Genomic DNA, 24,233 nt, shown 5'->3' on the forward strand with positions numbered 1-24,233 from the left:
GGCGACTGCATGAACTGAACCCAAGTGGATGCATCACAAACACCGGCGACTGTATGAACTGAACCCAAGTGGATGCATCACAAACACCGGCGACTGTATGAACTCAACCCAAGTGGATGCATCACAAACACCGGCGACTGTCAACTGAACCCAAGGGGATGCATCTCAAACACCGGAGACTGTATGAACTCAACCCAAGCATGCATCACAAACACCGGCGACTGTATGAACTGAACCCAAGTGGATGCATCACAAACACCGGCGACTGTATGAACTGAACCCAAGTGGATGCATCACAAACACGGGCGACTGTATGAACTGAACCCAAGTGGATGCATCACAAACACCGGCGACTGTATGAACTGAACCCAAGTGGATGCATCACAAACACGGGCGACTGTATGAACTGAACCCAAGAGGATGCATCACAAACACGGGCGACTGTATGAACTGAACCCAAGTGGATGCATCACAAACACCGGCGACTGTATGAACTGAACCCAAGTGGATGCATCACAAACACCGGCGACTGTATGAACTGAACCCAAGTGGGTGCATCACAAACACGGGCGACTGTATGAACTGAACCCAAGTGGATGCATCACAAACACCGGCGACTGTATGAACAGAACCCAAGTGGATGCATCACAAACACCGGTGACTGTATGAACTGAACCCAAGTGGATGCATCACAAACACCGGCGACTGTATGAACTGAACGCAAGTGGATGCATCACAAACACCGGCGACTGTATGAACTGAACTCAAGAGGATGCATCACAAACACCGGCGACTGTATGAACTCAACCCAAGTGGATGCATCACAAACACGGGCGACTGTATGAACTCAACCCAAGTGGATGCATCACAAACACCGGCGACTGTATGAATTCATCCTAAGTGGATGCATCACAAACACCGGCGACTGTATGAACTCAACCCAAGTGGATGCATCACAAACACCGGCGGCTGTATGAACTGAACCCAAGAGGATGCATCACAAACACCGGCGACTGTATGAACTCAACCCAAGTGGATGCATCACAAACACCGGCGACTGTATGAAGTGAACCAATTTGATGCATCACAAACACGGGCGACTGTATGAAGTGAACCCAAGTGGATGCATCACAAACACCGGTGACTGTATGAACTGAACCCAAGTGGATGCATCACAAACAACGCTGACTGTATGAACTGAACCCAAGTGGATGCATCACAAACACCGGCGACTGTATGATGTGAACGCAATTTGATGGATCACAAACACCGGCGACTGTATGAAGTGAACCCAAGTGGATGCATCACAAACACCGGTGACTGCATGAACTGAACCAAAGTGGATGCATCACAAACAACGCTGACTGTATGAACTGAACCCAAGTGGATGCATCTCAAACACAGGAAATTGTATGAACTCAACCCAAGTGGATGCATCACAAACACCGGCGACTGTATGAACTGAGCGCAAGTGGATGCATCACAAACACCGGCGACTGTATGAACTGAACTCAAGAGGATGCATAACAAACACCGGCGATTGTATGAACTCAACCCAAGTGGATGCATCACAAACACGGGCGACTGTATGAACTCAACCCAAGTGGATGCATCACAAACACCGGCGACTGTATGAACTCATCCTAAGTGGATGCATCACAAACACGGGCGACTGTATGAACTCAACCCAAGTGGATGCATCACAAACACCGGCGACTGCATGAACTGAACCCAAGAGGATGCATCACAAACACCGGCGACTGTATGAAGTGAACCCAAGTGGATTCATCACAAACACCGGCGACTGTATGAAGTGAACGCAATTTCATGCATCACAAACACCGGCGACTGTATGAAGTGAACCCAAGTGGATGCATCACAAAACACCGGCGACTGCATGAACTGAACCCAAGTGGATGCATCACAAACAACGCTGACTGTATGAACTGAACCCAAGTGGATGCATCACAAACACCGGCGACTGTATGATGTGAACGCAATTTGATGCATCACAAACACCGGCGACTGTATGAAGTGAACCCAAGTGGATGCATCACAAACACCGGTGACTGTATGAACTGAACCCAAGTGGATGCATCACAAACAACGTTGACTGTATGAACTGAACCCAAGTGGATGCATCACAAACACCGGCGACTGTATGAAGTGAACGCAATTTGATTCATCACAAACACCGGCGACTGTATGAACTGAACCCAAGTGGATGCATCACAAACACCGGTGACTGTATGAACTGAACCCAAGTGGATGCATCACAAACACCGGAGACTGTATGAACTGAACCCAAGTGGATGCATCACAAACACCGGCGACTGTATGAACTCAACCGAAGTGGATGCATTACAAACACCGGCGACTGTATGAAGTGAACCCAAGTGGATGCATCACAAACACCGCCGACTGCATGAACTGAACCCAAGTGGATGCATCACAAACAACGCTGACTGCATGAACTGAACCCAAGTGGGTGCATCACAAACACCGGCGACTGTATGAACAGAACCCAAGTGGATGCATCACAAACACCGGCGACTGTATGAACTGAACCCAAGTGGATGCATCACAAACACCGGCGACTGCATCAACTGAACCCAAGGGGATGCATCTCAAACTCCGGAGACTGTATGAACTCAACCCAAGTGGATGCATCACAAACACCGGCGACTGTATGAACTGAACCCAAGTGGATGCATCACAAACACCGGCGACTGTATGAACTGAACCCAAGTGGATGCATCACAAACACGGGCGACTGTATGAACTGAACCCAAGTGGATGCATCACAAACACCGGCGACTGTATGAACTCAACCCAAGTGGATGCATCACAAACACCGGCGACTGCATGAACTCATCCTAAGTGGATGCATCACAAACACTGGCGACTGCATGAACTCAACCCAAGTGGATGCATCGCAAACACGGGCAACTGTATGAACTGAACCCAAGAGGATGCATCACAAACACGGGCGACTGTACGAACTGAACCCAAGTGGATGCATCACAAACACCGGCGACTGTATGAACTGAACCCAAGTGGATGCATCACAAACAACGCTGACTGCATGAACTGAACCCAAGTGGATGCATCACAAACACGGGCGACTGTATGAACAGAACCCAAGTGGATGCATCACAAACACCGCCGACTGCATGACGTGAACCCAAGTGGATGCATCATAAAACCGGCGACTGCATGAACTTAACCCAAGTGGATGCATCACAAACACCGGTGACTGTATGAACTGAACGCAAGTGGATGCATCACAAACACGGGCGACTGTATGAACTGAACCCAAGTGGGTGCATCAAAGCACCGGCGACTGTACGAACTGAACCCAAGTGGATGCATCCAAAACACCGGCGACTGTATGAAGTGAACCCAAGTCGATGCATCACAAACACCGCCGACTGCATGAACTGAACCCAAGTGGATGCATCACAAACAACGCTGACTGCATGAACTGAACCCAAGTGGGTGCATCACAAACACGGGCGACTGTATGAACAGAACCCAAGTGGATGCATCACAAACACCGGCGACTGTATGAACTGAACCCAAGTGGATGCATCACAAACAACGCTGACTGTATGAACTCACCCCAAGTGGTTGCATCACAAACACCGGCGACTGCATGAACTGAACCCAAGGGGATGCATCTCAAACACCGGAGACTGTATGAACTCAACCCAAGTGGATGCATCACAAACACCGGCGACTGTATGAACAGAACCCAAGTGGATGCATCACAAACACGGGCGACTGTATGAACTGAACCCAAGTGGATGCATCACAAACACCGGCGACTGTATGAACTGAACCCAAGTGGATGCATCACAAACACCGGCGACTGTATGAACAGAACCCAAGTGGGTGCATCACAAACACCGGCGACTGCATGAACTCATCCCAAGTGGATGCATCACAAACACGGGCGACTGTATGAACTGAACCCAAGTGGATGCATCACAAACAACGGCGACTCATGAACTCATCCTAAGTTGATGCATCACAAACACTGGCGACTGTATGAACTCAACCGAAGTGGATGTATCACAAACACCGGCGACTGCATAAACTCAACCCAAGTGGATGCATCACAAACACCGGCGACTGTATGAACTGAACCCAAGTGGATGCATCACAAACACCGGCGACTGTATGAAGTGAACGCAATTTGTTGCATCACAAACACCGGCGACTGCATGAAGTGAACCCAAGTGGATGCATCACAAACACCGGCGACTGCATGAACTTAACCCAGTGGATGCATCACAAACACCGGCGACTGTATGAACTGAACCCAAGTGGATGCATCACAAACACTGGCGACTATATGAACTGAACCCAAGTGGGTGCATCAAAACACCGGCGACTGTATGAAGTGAACCCAAGTGGATGCATCACAAACACCGGCGACTGTATGAACTGAACCCAAGTGGATGCATCACAAACAACGGTGACTGCATGAACTGAACCCAAGTGGGTGCATCACAAACACTGGCGACTGTATGGAACTCAACCCAAGTGGGTGCATCACAAACACCGGCGACTGTATGAACTCAACCCAAGTGGATGCATCACAAACAACCCTGACTGTATGAACTCAACCCAAGTGGATGCATCACAAAACACGGGCGACTGTATGAACTCAACCCAAGTGGATGCATCACAAACACCGGCGACTGTATGAACTCATCCTAAGTGGATGCATCACAAACACGGGCAACTGTATGAACTCAACCCAAGAGGATGCATAACAAACACCGGCGACTGTATGAACTCAACCCAAGTGGATGCATCACAAACACGGGCGACTGTATGAACTCAACCCAAGTGGATGCATCACAAACACCGGCGACTGTATGAACTCATCCTAAGTGGATGCATCACAAACACGGGCAACTGTATGAACTCAACCCAAGTGGATGCATCACAAACACCGGCGACTGCATGAACTGAACCCAAGTGGATGCATCACAAACACCGGCGACTGTATGAACTGAACCCAAGTGGATTCATCACAAACACCGGCGACTGTATGAAGTGAACGCAATTTGATGCATCACAAACACCGGCGACTGTATGAAGTGAACCCAAGTGGATGCATCACAAACACCGGTGACTGCATGAACTTAACCCAAGTGGATGCATCACAAACAACGGCGACTGTATGAACTGAACCCAAGTGGATGCATCACAAACACCGGCGACTGTATGATGTGAACGCAATTTGATGCATCACAAACACCGGCGACTGTATGAAGTTAACCCAAGTGGATGCATCACAAACACCGGTGACTGCATGAACTGAACCCAAGTGGATGCATCACAAACAGCGTTGACTGTATGAACTGAACCCAAGTGGATGCATCACAAACACCGGCGACTGTATGAAGTGAACGCAATTTGATGCATCACAAACACCGGCGACTGTATGAAGTGAACCCAAGTGGATGCATCACAAACACCGGCGACTGTATGAACTGAACCCATGTGGATGCATCACAAACAACGCTGACTGCATGAACTGAACCCAAGTGGGTGCATCACAAACACGGGCGACTGTATGAACTGAACCCAAGTGGATGCATCACAAACACCGGCGACTGTATGAACTGAACCCAAGTGGATGCATCACAAACAACGCTGACTGTATGAACTCACCCCAAGTGGATGCATCACAAACACCGGCGACTGCATGAACTGAACCTAAGGGGATGCATCTCAAACACCGGAGACTGTATCAACTCAACCCAAGTGGATGCATCACAAACACCGGCGACTGTATGAACTGAACGCAAGTGGATGCATCACAAACACCGGCGACTGTATGAACTGAACTCAAGTGGATGCATCACAAACACCGGCGACTGTATGAACTGAACCCAAGTGGATGCATCACAAACACTGGCGACTGTATGAACTGAACCCAAGTGGATGCATCACAAACATCGGCGACTGTATGAACTCATCCTGAGTGGATGCATCACAAACACTGGCGACTGTATGAACTCAACCAAATTGGATGCATCACAAACACCGGCGACTGCATGAACTCAACCCAAGTGCATGCATCACAAACACCGACGACTGTATGAACTGAACCCAAGAGGATGCATCAAAAACACCGGCGACTGCATGAACTCACCCCAAGTGGATGCATCACAAACACCGGCGACTGTATGAACTCAACCGAAGTGGATGCATCACAAACACCGGCGACTGTATGAACTGAACGCAAGTGGATGCATCTCAAACACCGGCGACTGTATGAAGTGAACGCAAGTGGATGCATCACAAACACCGGCGACTGTATGAAGTGAACGCAAGTTTGATGCATCACAAACACCGGTGACTGCATGAACTGAACCCAAGTGTTTTATCACAAACACCGGCGACTGTATGAACTGAACCCAAGTGGATGCATCACAAACACCGGCGACTGTATGAACTCAACCGAAGTGGATGCATCACAAACACCGGCGACTGTATGAACTGAACGCAAGTGGATGCATCACAAACACCGGCGACTGTATGAAGTGAACCCAAGTGGATGCATCACAAACACCGGCGACTGCATGAACTCAACCCAAGTGGATGCATCACAAACACTGGCGACTGCATGAACTCAACCCAAGTGGATGAATCACAAACACCGGAGACTGTATGAACTTAACCCAAGTGGATGCATCACAAACACCGGTGACTGTATGAACTGAACGCAAGTGGATGCATCACAAACACGGGCGACTGTATGAACTGAACCCAAGTGGATGCATCACAAACACCGGCGACTGTATGAACTGAACCCAAGTGGATGCATCACAAACACCGGCGACTGTATGAACTGAACCCAAGTGGATGCATCGGCACATAGACGAACATTGGAAGACGAACAGGCTTTTGTAATTACCTCATGTATAAATCCAGTAACAGACCGGAAAAATACCCCCAAATCATAGTGAAGAGTGTCTGTCAATCTACTGTTATCGTAAATCCCTTTCTCATTTAAGAATTGAATGTCAGTTTGTGTGTTTTTGCACTGAAAAAATGAACGATGTCAAAGCGGTGTTCAAACTCGTGTGAACGAGCGAGTTTACGAGCGAGTTCACGCGAGAGTTTGAACACCGCTTTGACATCGTTCATTTTTCAGTGCAAACACACAAACTGACATTCAATTCTTATAATTTCGCACTTTGAAGTTTACACATACGTTTTCCACCCACTTGTAGATGATCATTGTTTAGTGTGTTTTAAGACCTGTAAAATGTTGTAATGCCATTCGGTTCAAGAACGTACGTATTGCAGCGATGTTTGTATACACAGCGATTTTTTTTTACACATGTATCCCAACCCTTGAAGAAATAGTTCTCAAAGTATTCGATCTTTAAAATATAACAACAAATTCGTTATGAGGTTTGAAACTGCTTTAATAAGTATAATCAATAACAGTATCAAACAGAAACAAATATCAGAAGCAATAACAATACCATTTTAACAAACTGGCATTGTACCTTTTCACTTGTAAATACCTTGTTTGACCGCGTAATAATACACTGACCGACTTCGAAGTTGTGCGGCGTGGCGATTAGGAAACAGATCTTGTTGTATTCTATTTATTTGTGATTGTTTATTGTGAAATTTATTGAGCAGTTGTTAAACAGACCTCGGGGCAGAAAACCGCCGGATGAACCAGCAAACTGCGAGACATTAAACTCCTGTGAAAGGGACAATGTTCGGCAATCCGTTTGGTAGTGACATTGCCAAACTTGGGGTGACTTGAAACAGGTTCGTTTTATTGGGGGTCCTTGAAACCGAAGCGAAAAACGTTCACACACGTATGAACGGTGTTTACACAAGTATGAACGATTAGAGGGGTTCAAGAGTAATGAACCTTGAAATTTAGATCACATGACCGCTCTCTCAACCAACCAACGTTCGGGAATCTGTGTAAACTTGAAAGCACGAAATTATTTGTTGATGAATACAGAAAATAAAAATTAGACGATAGAAAAGAAGGTTTTCAGAAATTTTTTGCTGCGTGTGTAAAAACTCCAGATGATTAAGTCCTAAGAGAGATAGGTTTTGATCTTCCCTCTCGTGATCAACAACATAATTAATGGTGACATGAATGAATCTTGAAGGTGAAGTTCCTAATAAATGTATTCTATTTTTAGAAAATATAAATCTCTTTTTATAAAATGTTGGTTGAGTATATTTTGTATCACATTAGAAAAAAGTGAACTTACACAAAACAGGAGTTCCCATAACGTGGACAAGTCGACCACCTAAAATAACAATTCAGGTATAAAGTTACCTTCTGAAGTCATAGCAAAACCATGCAGACATTTAAGTATGCTATAGATGTAGCATCTCTCTCATAAACAAAAAAAGTCAAAAAAGATTTTATTCGCAAAATCTGAACAAAACATTTTGGAGACGAACATTATTTTGTAATGTTCCGAAATAGTAATTGTAGCAAGAAGGAAAAGTGATTTAATACTTCCATACACGAGGACACTACCTACGAACTGTAATTTTTATTTGTCAATTCAAATTCTTTACCCTGACTTTAAACATTTTTCAAAATGTTCTGTGTTCAGTATTATACCAACCTTGCGCCATAGACAGAAGACGTCCTTCCATGGAAGCTATGGCTGCCTTATCTTCTGCAATCATCTGTATGGCAATACAAGTTACATGTTAACTACCGAGAGCGTGCACATGAAAATCAGATAGGACGAAAAATGAAAACAGTATTTAAACGTTCAAACAATTGTAACAAGATTCTATAAAACTCTTGGATGCTACATGCAAGCGAATCATCAAATTCTTATGAAAGTGATAACGGTAAACATTACACTGGTGTGATCTACATGCATGTCACAAAGTACCATTATTAGTAGCATAGCATGATAACTAGTGGTTTTTGTAAAAACAAGTATACAAAAGAAATGTAACTCCAGGACTACGTAAGAAATATTTTTAGCAACTGGACATGACTTATACAGTCTACAACTTTTAAATTATAGCATATCAAATATTCATTTGGAAATTGTAATCATCACTTTGAACATACTAATTACTCTCCATGCAGAACAACAAATTCCACAATCAGTTGTTAAACAGTTACTTACTCTTTCAAGGATTGCGTACAGAGGTGTTCTGCCAAGTTTTCCCTGTTGAAACTGCCGTATTTGCAGAACATGACCTTTCTGTTTTTGTTTCCTTTGAATGTCAGTACCTAGATACAATGTATGAAGCTGACTTTATGAGTAAAATACATCATGTGATCAGCGATGTAATCAAACGTACACCTGACAAACATCTGGTTGATATTGTGACAACAAGTTATATCGGAATATCATCCCTTCAATATGTCCAACTGCATGGACTACTGGAGAATACCAGCCACACAAAACCGTACCATAACCACGCAAATTGTATGCAATGAGTACGTTCACCTTTCCGACTATATCACACGCAGGTATTTAAGCCTAGCTTAAATACTAGGGGTGACTCTTGAGGGGGAAACAACTATTGCGATAGCAATAGTCTATTGCGACCAGCTATTGCAATAGTTGTGTTTTTCTTTGCATCTTCCCATTTAAAGTCATTTCCCAAATGAATCCCAGTATTGTTTATATGAAATATATACAAGCTGAAGTAGTTTCAGTCGCTTTTAATAACTGACAAGAAACTTGAAGCCCTGGGGCTCCTTTCACGAAGCAACCTTTCCTACGGTTAACTTTAACTCCCATTCTTTAACAATGCACTAAGGTTACCTTTGTGACTTACAATCACCTTAGTGCTTCGTGAAAGGAGGTCCAGATCAAGTAAACAGTTCAAACATAAACTCACTAAAGCTGCAAGTGTGCTCCCAAACATCCTGTGTATTGCGCTGCGCGTTTATCAATGGAAGTCAATCACTGAACTATCAATAGTCACACATACCATCGACGCATCGATGAATTGCTATCGGAGACTCAACAATTGGAATCAATAGTTCGATGCATTGTTACAGCCCTATTACATACAGTCATTACAATGGCCTATCTTTCACCTACATAACTTCCAATATTGTTATCGCGTGTACATAGATATATTATCTATGAACAAATAGTTACCAGGTACAGCTATTGAAGGAGATTTTGCACAAAGCGCAGTTGTTAGTAGAATTCCTTCAAAATTATGAAAATGTGATATATGTAACATCAAAAGACAACACACAATAACTATTGTCACATTTACCTGGGAAGTCAGTTTGTATATCAGAAGAATCCCCGAACAGCGGATGGTCATGACATTCATAATCAGTCTGTAAAAGCAACACGTTTCTGTGAAACAAATCAACATCTTAACAGAGATATTATCATGAGGTAAGAGCTCATAACCGTCCTTGTGATGATTAAGTTAATCCTCAGCAACCCAAAGACCTTTCTACTGACACATGTTGTAAATCTGTCGTCCCTTTGTCTTGATACCAACACAACACTTACCGCATCAAGTCTTGACTGTTCTTTAAACCTTGAAAGGCAGCCAATGTTCCGGCTCAAGTAACGTAATGTGTTTTGCCACTCAGCTGAGGAATGAAAAGGAATATGGTACATCATCTTCGTAATTTCACATTACAACAGGTGCTGAATGATCAAAGATTGAATGTATTCAAATTCCATACCTGTACATAGGGGACCAAGCTGCATAATTGTGTTGTCCTTCTCCTGAAACGATCAGAAAATATTTGCGTCCTCAATTGCACACACAAACTGTGTTTGAAAATCCGTACGTATGCATGTATTTATGTGCACGCTTGTGCGTCTGTTGAAGGGTACCGGGAGCAAGGGAATGGGACGATTAGTCAGTTTCCTTAGTGGCAGTCTGTATTCCAGGTTATACATTTGAGTCCAGTAGGTATCTTGTAGTGATTGTGTTAAAAAATGTTATTGTAATCCTGCAACTGCAGTTGTTAAGGTCATATATGTTTTAAACATGTACAGATCTGTTCAATGGTTTCCAGTAACAAAGACAACCGATTTTTATTCCGAAGTGTATCATGCATTTATCATAGAAATAATAGAAACATTGTACAAAATAGTCATTTAGTGTTTCATCTCCTAAAATGTCTAGAAACATGTTTTTAAGATTTTGTTTTGTATACTGAATTTAATGTAACAACGTAAAATGTGCTACCTTTTCAACGATATCCAGGTCTTCTGTAATCTTCTCAACATCCTCAAAACCTGCAGGACGATTGAACCACAAATAAACCCTATTGTTAGTTTTAGAAATTGTACAAATAAGTAGTGAATAAGAATAACTCTTACTCATTTCAGTCAACATAATATGCCAACACAACATCAGTATTAATGCGACATTCGAACTTGGCAACTTAGAATCAATCAATGGCATAAACCATCTGCTGATGACTGCATGACCACTGAAAAAGAACAAGGTTGATCTGTAATTTAAGATACTGGTTTTAAAATGTGTAACATTGATACTTGGCGTTGACCATGTCAGGATTAATGAGTCGCAATAGTAAATCATACTAGCTTCTTAATTGTATTATATCATATTGTTATGATATAACGTCTGTGATGGTGACCGTGGGATTTTCTCTTGGAACTCCTACTTACTTCTAGTTTAGCCTACTTTGTACATTCATTTTAGAAATAGTTTTCTGCAAGTGTGACTGTAGAGATCATCAGGAATGTGAAACAACACTCAATTGTAGTCGCCCTGTGAACCATGCCTCAAAGCCTCACATCACTTACACTCCAGTGTTGTTATCTGAGAGCCTGATCTTATTGACGAGACGAGCAAAGATAAATCCTCTGGTGAGTCCTGTGAACTAAGAGATTCACCATCCTCCAGTGATGTCTCAGAAACCGATTCCTTTAGTGAGTCCATTGATGGTGTAACAGAAGCATAATCCACCAGAGAGGCATGTGGAACACTGTCCATCAAAGGCTGAAAACAAAACCCACAACAAATTACTATTTAAATATGAGTTGTGCAATTGCCTGTACAACAGTGACAAACAAGCATTCAGCCTTCAAGACAAGTACATGCAGTAGCTATATCTTGTTTACGCATGAATGACATACCTCCCTTTTAACTGTAATTATTGTTTAGATATTTCACATTGTTGCCAAAACGTGTTATTCCACAACTTTTGTGAAACAAGCCCTAAGCATCTGCAAGCAGCTAGAGTACTACCGGTAAAGTGTATCAGTTGAGTTGGGTAGAATAGGGTGGTCCTCAACCACTAAATAAATATTCTCCTCCTTGTGACCCGATCTCTAATTTCATCCAATTTGCAGGACATGACATGCAGTACTCCATGATGATGGAATGTCGAGCGATTGTATAACCATTGTTACATGTTGAACAAAAAGTTAACCAGAAATCATTTCAGAGTGAAACAAACAACAAAGAAGAGTTTGCAGTTAACAATTGTATTCTGAAATTAAATAAGTTTACAAACTAAAACTGATTTCTTCAAGGGAATCTACAGTGGCAGTAAAACTATTTTCACCTACATTTCATTTATGAGTCTTGTTGATGAAGCCAACTCTGAAAGGGTTTATGGAATGCAACCGATCGAACACCCAGGGCATGCTGGTCTGTAATCTGTGAAACTTTGGCCAGTCAATCAATGAAATCAATCAATCAAATCAGACATTTGTATAGCGCTACATATCCAGAGTCCTGCTCATGTGCGCTTAGTCGAGTGCTCGTTTGAAGAGGATGGTTTTGAGACAAGATCGGAAACTGTGATATTTTTCGATTTCTGACATTTTCAGGTAATCCACTCCAGAGTACAGCACCTGCTCTGCTCAATGTTCTGTCCCCGTATGTTGTAGTTCAGCCAGACGGAACATCTAAGCTTTGCTGACTAGCTGATCTGAGTGACCAGTGCCATAAGGAATGAGGTCTTCCAAGCAATATGAGTCATGTTGTGGTTCGGACAGATGGAACATCTAAGCTTTGCTGAATAGCTGATATGAGTGACCAGTGCCATAAGGAGTGAGGTCTTCCAAGCAATATGAGGATGAGGTTTTTCCATGGGTTACAACGTATGATGTAATAATAGTTTTGTTAAACCACAAATAAAATTCCGCAGTTAGGCATTGTTTGGGGATATCCTCTAGATCAAATGCTCATAACATACTGTTAAGACATACTGTCTATAGTCATATAAACAGATTTGAAGCTCTGAGTGTTTGCGTAAAAGCAGAGTAAACTTCATTTAAAAATCCTCCTGACGTGAGGTGTTGCAGGATAGTTCCAATACGATGTAGGTTCAGCTGTTGTAGAATGCGATGGAACATGTTTTACTTCGGCTGTCTGAGAAGTGTAGGGCCACTGAGGAAGACGCAGTGGTTGGTCTTCAAAGCAGAGACAGTAGGTCTGAGAACCATGATCGTGCCGGCTATGTTGGTGCCACCAGAAACATCATCATGTGATGGTTCCTGTTCTTGACAAGGTGAGTGGAGTGATTCATATCGGCAGTATTTCAGCCATATCGTGACTACATCAAGTTATATGTATATAATAATTACAGGTAATTATGAGGTAAATTACAAAACCTCTCAACGAAAGGCAATAAAACAACTAGTTTATCACAGATGCAATTTAAATAGCAATAAATTTTTTAAACATTTTAACTTTTATAAAAAACAATATGATAATATAAAAACAGGCTATAGATAGCCAACAACTGAAGGTAGATCACTATAGCTGATCTTGACAAGGACTTGTGTGGTATGAGTGTTGTCGGTGGAAAGGCATGATATCTACTGCATATGCTTGAAGATGTGGGACAAGACTGATATAAGCCGGCAACTGATTGCTGAGAGTGATGTCGCGAAAAGATCTATGCGATCTATGCTGTTCCTATTTGATCGCTATCTGCCTGAAAGCATCCAAATTAAGTGTCCATTCTGTCGTTGTCCAGGTGTGATAACGCGTATGCAAGGATGTTTATCTTCCCGGGATGTGTCTGGCCACTGTGATGCAATCCTGACTGTCCACTAGATCGTAAAGTTCACTCATATGTTTCATAAGGTTTTGGGATCGGGCTCCCCCATTTCTGTTAATATAGACAACTATCATGCTGTTGTCTGTGACAACTAGAAGTTGGAAATTCCTGGAGTATTAGTGCCCAGTGTTAGATGGCTAATAAGACAGCTCTTTCTGCTACGACTGTCGTAAGTCTATGTTACAGTATAGGAGGTACGACAGTCGTAGCGATACGATAGCTTTGTGAAACGGGGCCCTGATGCTCTCTTGTCTTATAGATGATCTCCCCAACCTGTGATTGTAGCATCTGTGAAGAAATGTCGATCTGGTGACAACGTCCTGATTGGAGTCCTGTGTATGACATTATCAGAGTACATCCACCATGCAAGGTCCTTGTGCACAAGATCCGTAGGTGTTATGACAGAGTCTAGCTGTTTTCCTCTATATTGATTGATCCAATTCTGAATGGACCTGACATGCAGCCGGCCTCTAAATGTTAGATCCTGCATAGATGTCAGAGCTCCCAGTAGCAACATCCATTGCCATAGAGTGTGTGGAGATTTCTGGAACTTTGATAAACTGGTTGTATCATTCTGATGGTGTTCCAACGGTGGATAAACAATATCCTGATGAGTGTTGAATATGGCCCTATATATTTCTGTTCCTTCCTGGGCTAAAGTTCTGATTTTGCTGGATGCACAAGGAACTAGGAAGAAAACTCTCAGATACTGGGAGTCGTCTAGAGTAATCCATCAACACTTGGAGACAGGAAATCATCATATATCCATGAATATCTGTATATGGAGATACACCAGTTCTAGGAATGTTATAATTGTAAATAGCCATGGAGCCACTGATATTCCCATCAGTAGAACTCTGAGCTGGAATAGTCTCCAAGGGACAGCAAAGACATTTTTGAGAGGCTGGATGGGTAGATACGTGTAGATATGTGTATTTCAAATATCTCGGGTGCTGTATGGAATCGTCTGTGTGTACTCCATCTTAAACTTGGTTGGTCATCTCTGTTATCCCGGTTCTGGATCTTCATATCGATGATCATTCTGAGTTCTGTTGAATCCTTCTTGGGAACCAGAAATAATGGAGAGAAGAATCCTTGCCCAGGATCCACATGTTTCAACTCGTCCACCCACTGGACCCTGGAATACATCCAGCATAGGCAGGCAACTGTTTCTGAACTAGGAAGGAACTATGTTTCTGAGTCCTTGCTACTGCTGTCTGGTAAGTCCTCTTGATTTAAGTCCAGGTTTTGCCAAACTTCCTGGTCAAGAAGGTCTTGCCTGTAACCTCTGAACAGGGTCAAGTCTCAAAAATTTCTTCGGAGAGCCCGCATGACCTGCTCCCTGTGGGGGTCCTTGACAATAGGCCTTGCCTGGCTGGAGCCTCAAGTGCCATGAGGAAACTGAAGTTGTGAAACTTACTATCCTCTTCCGAGTTGCAACTTCATCTGCGAAAGTGTATCTGGCTTAGGGTTTGACTTAAAGGCCATTGACACTACAGCCCGAACATGGCGTCTTCCCATATTTGCCACATTCGCCATGAGGATCGTGAGGAGACATACGCTTACCACAAATTAAAAAAGAAATTAACCCAAAGGGGAAGGTGAAATATATTTGCTGCCTTTAGATTTACCAATCTTAAAGAGAATCTAAGATCCTGGGAAATTTAGAACAATTTATGAGGTCTCCCCACGCCCCTTGTGGGGAGAGAACCAGTGGATAGAGCGTGGGAAGACCACTATGAAGTAAGACTACACAACATGATGAGTGTTTATTTTATTTCAAGAAACATGTATCAGGAAATAAGGCAATCAAGTGTGAGAGGGAAGTATCCGTAAGAATTGTTTCTGTTCAATATGAGTTTGATAGTTAAATACTAATAAAACATCGGTAGGTTAACGCACACACACAGAGGCAGATTCAGTTGTTTCATCTTTGTTTAGGCAAACGTCATTGAACTTAGATATGAACAGTCTTCTACCTCTGAATTACGATAACCCTGTGGATAAAAATGCTTTGGTTGAATAACGAATATTTTTTTACTTCATCGGAACATTTGACGATTGTTACGTTAGAATATTATGAGGCATTTAGTTACCTTGATTCATACTAATTAACCCACTTGTATTTATCTGAGATGACGTCCAAAAAATCCAAACATACCTGTTTGGGCTTTTGTCCAGAATATTTCTTCCTCTTCTGGGTTCCCGTCACTGCAAAAACAGAAGGTATGAACATAGGAAAATATTCGGCTTTAAATAATTACAACAATGAATTTATCGAACATATTCAATTAAGAGTGTCAATTTTGAATACTTTGTTTTGAAATATGGGATTAGTTAATCACATTAATACACTGTATTTAGTCGTGCAACAAATGAAAAACATCCATATAGCCAAAGTATTCATTCACACTGCATGATGTAGAATCATAGCTGTCCACCATGTAACGACACTATAAGACTACAACTGTCATAGAGGCATTTCCTTTCTTTGGTCCGTTCCCAGGTCAGGAATTAGTAAGTGTCCAAACCACATACAAAGTAGAGCTGATCGTCATTCCTGTTTTATGCAATGCGTTGTTTCATTTTTGTTTTTCGGGCTAGTAATATGAATAATAATCTTGCCTGAAACTTCTTGGCGTGTATTCTGGCACCGCTGACCTCAGATAATTGAAAGTGATGTTTAATGAAGCATACAAGTGCAGTGTGTGAACAAGCTATTCCATTTTACAATGGAAGAGCTACTACGATGCACGAGCCGGGTATCAAACATACCAACAGGGACTTTACCCAATGAATATATGACATCAAGTCACACTGATATCTGAGGACATTCCAAATTCAAGCAAACACCCTTGAACATTGATTCAAAGTTGATTTAAAAATCCATGTTCCCACATGTTCAACTGTTTGAGACCTTTCATACCTTGTTTTCGAAGAGATCCCAATGCCTTCCTGAAGAACCCCTTAGGCTTTTCTTCAATGAACAGTTCTTTAGGGTTCAGATGCTGAAACATCGACGGCTGATGGTTCGTGACGATCTAAACATTAATGACGATAGAGTCAATGTATGTGTTATACACTGTGGTCCGATGATGTTATCTTGCTTGATGACACTGTTATTGGTTTATCTATTAGAAATGTCTGTCACAAAGGACAGTAAAACATTAGCAAGTTATCACAGTTTGAGTCTAAAACTAACCATTTCAAATTATAAAAGATTTTATTCAACACAAAGATCAATATTTCATTTAATGCCAGTAAAATACGAGCATTAGACCACCAGTCACCAAAGCTAGACCATTTTACTGGGGATCATGTGGACTTACAGTACTTTGGCTTCCTGCATAAACCCCATCAGGACTAAAGCCATTACTTAATCACTGGCAGTTGTAAGAAAATACTAGCCATTAATTCAAATATGTCAACATATGTAAATATATAATTCTGGTTGTCTGCAGAGTACTGCAATACCATTAAAGCTGCTATCATCAGAGGACAATCTTTTACAATACATCAACCCCATTAAATTGCACTGCTATATACACATATTATTATTCAACCATAGTTAAAATACATTGACTCAAAGGCTGTGGAGCATCCTATCTCTTTTACAAAACCCAGATTTAAGTGAAAATTTATGTTGTTTAAAAATCCTTTAAATTTGAAAACTTGGTAAAAAGTATCCTCCTTTGTGAGAGAAACTTCTACACTCTACAGCAAAACTGTTATTCTCTCATCACATGGGATACAAAACAGAGGATCCTCTCCTTTCAACAGATATCGCATTACGACTTCATCTTTGTCTCGACTGACATCCCAAGTAGATATAACCGAAAGAGGTTTTGATTTCATGAAGCACTACTTGGGTGTTCCATTTTTTTTGCATTAAGTGTCGGCTATATTCTCTGATATAAGGTTTAAAATCAGATAATGATATCAACATGGGGAAGACTGATTTGCCAACATGACTCGGTAACCAACCAAAACAAGATGTCGAATTGGCCAGTAGAAAGAAAGATCATTGTATAACTGTAAGATTTAAAGTACAAGTGGATGACTGTAGGATATATTTTGCAGTGCCCGAAGGCATGACAGGGAATCAGAAAAAGATAATAAATTGTTTACTGTTGGATTGCTGCTGAATGTGTACCCAAAAATTGTCAGCATAGTGAGTTTAAAATTTAACGTAGGAATAAGACATTTTGCCAAAGATGTTTTATGAATATAAATGTGGTAGAAATACGTGGTCTCATGTACCCTCTGAGCAGGCCAATCATTCTACGTTACTTCAACCACCCTTGAGGATTGCGCCACTAAAAATCCCAGTCGTACATTTATACTACCATTTATCAAATACAATATCTATCAATACATTTATCTATTTACAAAACATATTGTTCCAAATTTATCTAAACTTACTGAACATGGTCAAAAAGTCATTCATTGTTTTAAAACTGAATATTTATCCCCTTGTGATGGAAAATCAATACAGTCAAACAGCCATCATGCTTGCAATGTGATTCGTTCATCACAAGGGATACAAAACTGAGGATCCTATCCTTTTGATAGAGTATTCGTGTAGTATGGCCCGCCATGACTTGGTCACATAATGACGTCTTCAAATCTGGACTGACAACCAAAGTAGTAGCCAATTGTTGATTTTGGCTGGTTGTAACTTATTTACACCTACCTCAGCGTTCCACTTCTTTGCATTTGATCACGGATACCATGCCCTAAACACAGCTTTATAATCAGTGTATAGGGTTAGAAGTGGTGTCAGCTAGATTTGTTGAGTGCTGCCTCAGCCACAGAATCCGCCAATGCCTTACCAGAAATTCCAACATGGCTAGGTAACCAACAGAGGAAGATGTTGTATTGGCCAGTAGCAAGATTACTTTATAACTCGATTTTTATTTCAATTAAAATGTAGATGTATATTTAACAGATTTTAAAGTTTCTAATAGCCTGAAGGCACGAACGTCTTAAAAGATTATATATTGTTTGTATTTTGGGTGTTTATTAATATATTTTAAGGCTGTTAATGTGACGTTGAGCTGAAAATTGAGTTGTCATCTGATAATCTAGAAGTTATCGTTCTGGATCCAATGACAGTGGCACTGTACATGTGCCACCAATTTTGGATCCATCTGTAAACAGGGATTCGCATGTGTTATGTTTACTTTTAAATTCCTCCTCTACACACACTGAAGTCGTAGTATGGTTTGGATTAATATGAGTGATTAATATATAAGTGTAGGAGGGTAGTTTTGTCCCATCCCCACTTAGAATTGGGAACGACTTTTAACAGATCAAGTGCATTTGAAGTACTGTCGGAAATGCTAGAAAAATGCTTTTTAGCCTTAATACTTTGATAAAGGTGATAAATGTACTATGTTGTCAATATATCAATTCGCCTATAGTGTACCTAATTTTTATTTCAATCTATTTGACATTCCCATGCATTTAAAGGGCAGTTTACAGGAGAGAATATCGTACTAAACACAGCAACGTAAGATTTTGTCAGAGTTCAACAGAAATCTGAAATGGTCTTTACATTTATGCTAATAACACAGGTGGTGTAAAATATGAATCATATTCATGTTGAATGTTTGTGTTACTTTACTTAATTATGCTTTCTTTATTGAAGAAATATTAATATAAATGTTAAGTCTTGATAAATAAGTTTCCCGTCATGCATGCACATCACACAGCGTCCACAATGGCCAACCATTTGCAAGTCAATTGTTGCAAAGGTTTATAAGTTTTTTGAGCTTGAAAAGACAGAAGTAAATCTTTCAATAGTTTAGAAAGGGTTTATTACAGAACAGCTGTTTTACCAACAAGTTTACAATATTGTAAACAAATCAGACAAGACAGGGTCCGTCTCAAAAAGCAAAACCGGGACGTAAACCATCCTTTGACAACTTTGACACGGGTACTTACTTAAGACTTAGGGAGGTTACAAACTTTAGGAGAAGAAGAATATATATATTCTAAAGAAGCTACACCAGTGACTTCGTTAAATCTTTGGCCAATGTTCACAACTAGAATAAATAAAACTGACCGAATTACATCCATATTTTGCAATGAAATATACTGTTGACATGCAAACTTATTATTAAAACGTTGAACATTTCTACAATCAATCGATAAGATAACACAAGTGATAGGATTCTTTCCAATGTACAGTAATTCGTATGTTTATTTCAAAACATACACACATACACAAATGATCCCTTACATAACCAATACGTATACTATACGTACACATGTTCAACATTTTGAAGAAAACATCTATTGAGATGACCCTCCCCGAGCGAGAGTGCTCAGGTGTCAATTTCACCTGTCGATACCATGCATGCTTGATGACGTAACACAAGCAATTAATGTTTGTATCAAATAACGTCCCACTACCCGTTAAGTTTCTGGTATTTGCATTTGCATAAAAACACATTTTAGGGCATGTCTCAAAATTCTATTCCCTCGGTCTACATTATTAGGTAGATGTTTCTTAAAGTGATAATTGTTATTTAAGTAACTGTAATACCTCTGAATTTAAAATATAAGTCAAAAAGCATTTTCTCTAGCATTTCCGACAGTACTTTTAGCTTTAAGAGATTTTACATATGAGTCGAAAATACGACCCAAGAACTTGATGGGGCTGCTGTTAAAAAATAACTCTAAGTCTTTATGCGGTTTATATTTCTGCAGAAATGTATACAATTAGTTTTTGTTTTGAAAACTTAAACCCGTTTTCAAGTGACCATTTTAATTTTTATTGAGACAGAGTTGTAACTACCTCTCTATTGTATCATAATTTTACCTCTACAAGAACCATTAAAATCACCCACACATAGAGATCTATCTACTGAATCAGTTAAAACTTTTGAAAGGCTTTTGATTTCACTACTAAATAAAGTCACAGACATAATACTGCCTCGTGGAACAGCCTTATCCTGGTTACAATGATCAGACAGGGTTGTCCCCACTAGGACTTGAAAACTGTGGCAAACTTTAAAAAGAGGCAAACGGCCTCTCAAACCAAAACAATGTAAATCCTTCAAAACGCCATGATTCCAGGTTATCTCATAAGCTTTCTCAAGATCAAAGAAAATTGATACCGAATGTTGATTAGTTCTTATTGCATTTTTAACAAAGGATTCCAGTCCTACCAGATGATCAACAGTACTTTGATATTTTCTCCCGGAAACCACATTGTATTATTTGTCATTAGTTTTGAGATACCATATTAGTCTATTGTTTCCCATTCGTTCTATGCTTTTTTACAGACACAGCTGTTGAGATATGGGTCTGTAATTAGATGGATCGGTATGATCCCAGCCAGGCTATCAAATTGGTATAGGGACTACAATGGCATTATGCCATGAAGTTGGCAAATTCCTTTGTATCATGTCAATATATTTAGCAGCGTTTCCAGACATGATTCGGGCGAAATGTTTCAGGAGCTGATAGTGGATATCATCATCCCCTGTTGCTGTATTATGAGCTTGCTCAAGGGCGGTATTTAGCTCATGAAATAAAAAGAATTCATTATAGTCTTCATCATTATGCGAATTAAAACGTATTCTTTTCATCTCGTGTTGTTTCTGATATTGTTGGAAATTCAGGGACAAGGAATTTGACAAGGAAGACAAGGAAGAATGTTTGGCGAGAGTTTCACCAAGTTTATTGGCAATGACAGCCTTCTCTGTCAATAAACTGTCACCATCCTTCAGATGGTGAACAGGAAATTTCGAACCTTTGCCCTCTATGCCTTGTATCATGTTCCTCAGAGGTTTTAGATAGTTTTCCATTGTGAATTTCTGTTTAAGAAGCAAACGTAGATTGTGTGACTTTGGAAGTAATCTGAAGGGCCAAAGATGAAGTAATAGATTTTGCTAAATTTACCCATGTCAAGCCTTTTGATGTGAAATGGAGGATTTTGCTACAGAGCGAGTGATTGTATCAGAGTGGATCAGGTTTTATGGAGTCGAAGTCTGATATGTCAACATTTGTTTGGCATGTAAGTATGAACTGTTGTTTTCACATTTCAGTTTCATTATTTGCCACACCAGATGAAGCGGAATGAGCGCCATTACACTTATCACACTTATGGTCTTTCTCACAGTTGGAACCCTCAAGGCGATCACCACAACGACGGCATACCGCAGAGCTTGACAGGGTTGCGATCCATGGCCGAAATGTTGACATTTATAGCAATTGAGTGGGTTTTGGAACATACACATCCACTTCGATGTTAAATAACATGCTTTTGACTTTGGACCAGAGGAAAAGTCAAAGTCAGGAGATACATCGTTTTCACGATGATTCCCCTTTCTTAATCGAGAAACGTTTCACTGCTGAAACACATTGATATTCCAGCTCTGAAGCAATGTCCTCCTCCGACGATATATCAGAGAGACAATGTGTTGTCTTGGATGATGCCACTGGAATTTAGTCTCGTGCAGACACATCAACATATTTGCAAAATGTCTTGATCACCACTACAGCAGACAGGTAATATTTTTAACTTCTCCACAATTTCCGGAGATAGCCTTTGAAATGGCAAATGGGTTTAACTTGAGTGGAAGAAGATCTGTAGCTTCAATTACCAGATCTAAATCCTCTAAACGTCTCAAAGTGAACCAGATGGTGGAAGTGTCATGATGAAAGGAAAAGATTCTGCACCCCTGCTACCCAGCCACCATTGAGTGTCAACAAGGACAGTGTCAAATTACATTTGATATCCAAGATGCTGACACCAGGGATACAATGGTGTTATACTCCAGAGAATATGACATGAAAGGCTGTATTTATCTAGCAATTTAATTTCAGACTGGTTCGGACCTGGCAAAATATTGAGACATACATTACCCAAAGGTCAACATCACCAGGAAGTTGGCCCATGAGTCACCGCCTTCTGGCATGGGACTCTAGATAACATACATAATATAATTTGAAATACAAACATTCATTATCAAAGATGCACAGTAATGTACATAATTTTCAAAAGAATGTTGTGCATACACAGGACATGGCATAACCAGCCGACTGACTCCTAACAAAAACGTCCAAGGTAAGTTTGGTTTATCCCATCCTATTCTTAATGCAGTTCAGTGCCAAGTTTGTTGAGAGTGCTCGGTGGTTGTTAACATCGACATGTTCGACGGGTGGCAAGTCTGGACTGACTCTTGTCCATAGTAAGTTAGTAATGTTGACTGCTGGAAGTACTCAGTAACAATATGAGCACTCTTGCTCTGTGTCGTCATCCTGAAACTACAAATGACGTCCATATCGGCGCGCGGATGGCATGTTGCCATGGCAGTACAACCGAATAATATGTAAACGTGTTCTGCCAGTCACAGTGATCACATCCCACACCATTATTCAGCCACACCCCAAATCGACCTTTCTGTCCAACGTTAATAACATGGAAACTGTCAAAACTCGCCTTTCTACGCCACACTGTTTTGCCGGTAAAGGAATTCCAAAGTTCACCTTTGATTCAGTGCGGCAGCAGCTCTGACACCAGTCTTGCAGTAATGTGTTAGTCCGTTGGTCATGGGATAACATGTACAGATCGGGTAGGTTCCATCTGTCTGTTCACTCACTCTAACACCTGTAGCTTTGTGGAATTGCGTCTCCAATTTGAGAGGCATTTTCACCACAATTTCAAAACACGGTTCTCTTCTGTGAAAGTTGTCGCTAGATTGACGTCTGTTGCTAACGTGTTTTTCTCTGTAAGGATTGTGAATGTAATCTGTTGATAACTGACTGTTGGAACGTTAACAGCTTGTGCCATAATGTTGTTTTGTTCCAACATCTAAGTCGCACATAGTCGTTAATGACGTTACACAATCAGCTTGTCAAAACAATGCAGGAATACCAAAATCTGATATAACCATCCCCAAATTAACCAGCTATTAAGACGGAAATAGCGCATTGCGAGACTTACAGGCCCTATTTACATTTGTCACAAAGTCCATGATCTTGACTACCAGTTGTCCGACTTCCATTTTGTGGGAAGCCACATTGGCTAAGCGGGTGAGATGGCTGATTTTCTTTGGGATCTGACTCAGGGTGCACATATGTAGTGTTGATGTCCCTCTTGACGTAAATATAGCCTGCGGTATGTGCAGGTTCTGGCCGATCATTGTGATCA

The 24,233-nt window shown here is 41.1% G+C and overlaps 1 protein-coding gene across 1 annotated transcript in view; it reads right to left on the reverse strand.

The window, feature by feature from the left end:
* Positions 1–8,273: 8,273 nt before the first annotated feature.
* LOC124286856 overlaps positions 8,274–24,233 on the reverse strand; it is a gene marked incomplete at its 3' end in the record, with an annotated part of 100,878 nt that continues 84,918 nt past the window's right edge. Inside the window, exons 20-23 of the mRNA XM_046723295.1 lie at positions 10,276–10,342; positions 9,162–9,268; positions 8,640–8,703; positions 8,274–8,312 (exon numbers count right to left, since the gene is read on the reverse strand). Of these exons, the coding sequence (XP_046579251.1) occupies positions 8,274–8,312; positions 8,640–8,703; positions 9,162–9,268; positions 10,276–10,342 (277 nt within the window). The remainder of the gene's footprint in view (positions 8,313–8,639; positions 8,704–9,161; positions 9,269–10,275; positions 10,343–24,233) is intronic.

This window comes from Haliotis rubra, unplaced genomic scaffold (genome assembly GCF_003918875.1).
Source record: "Haliotis rubra isolate DU_JTF1 unplaced genomic scaffold, ASM391887v1 Scf393, whole genome shotgun sequence".
NCBI classification, from domain to species: domain Eukaryota; kingdom Metazoa; phylum Mollusca; class Gastropoda; order Lepetellida; family Haliotidae; genus Haliotis; species Haliotis rubra.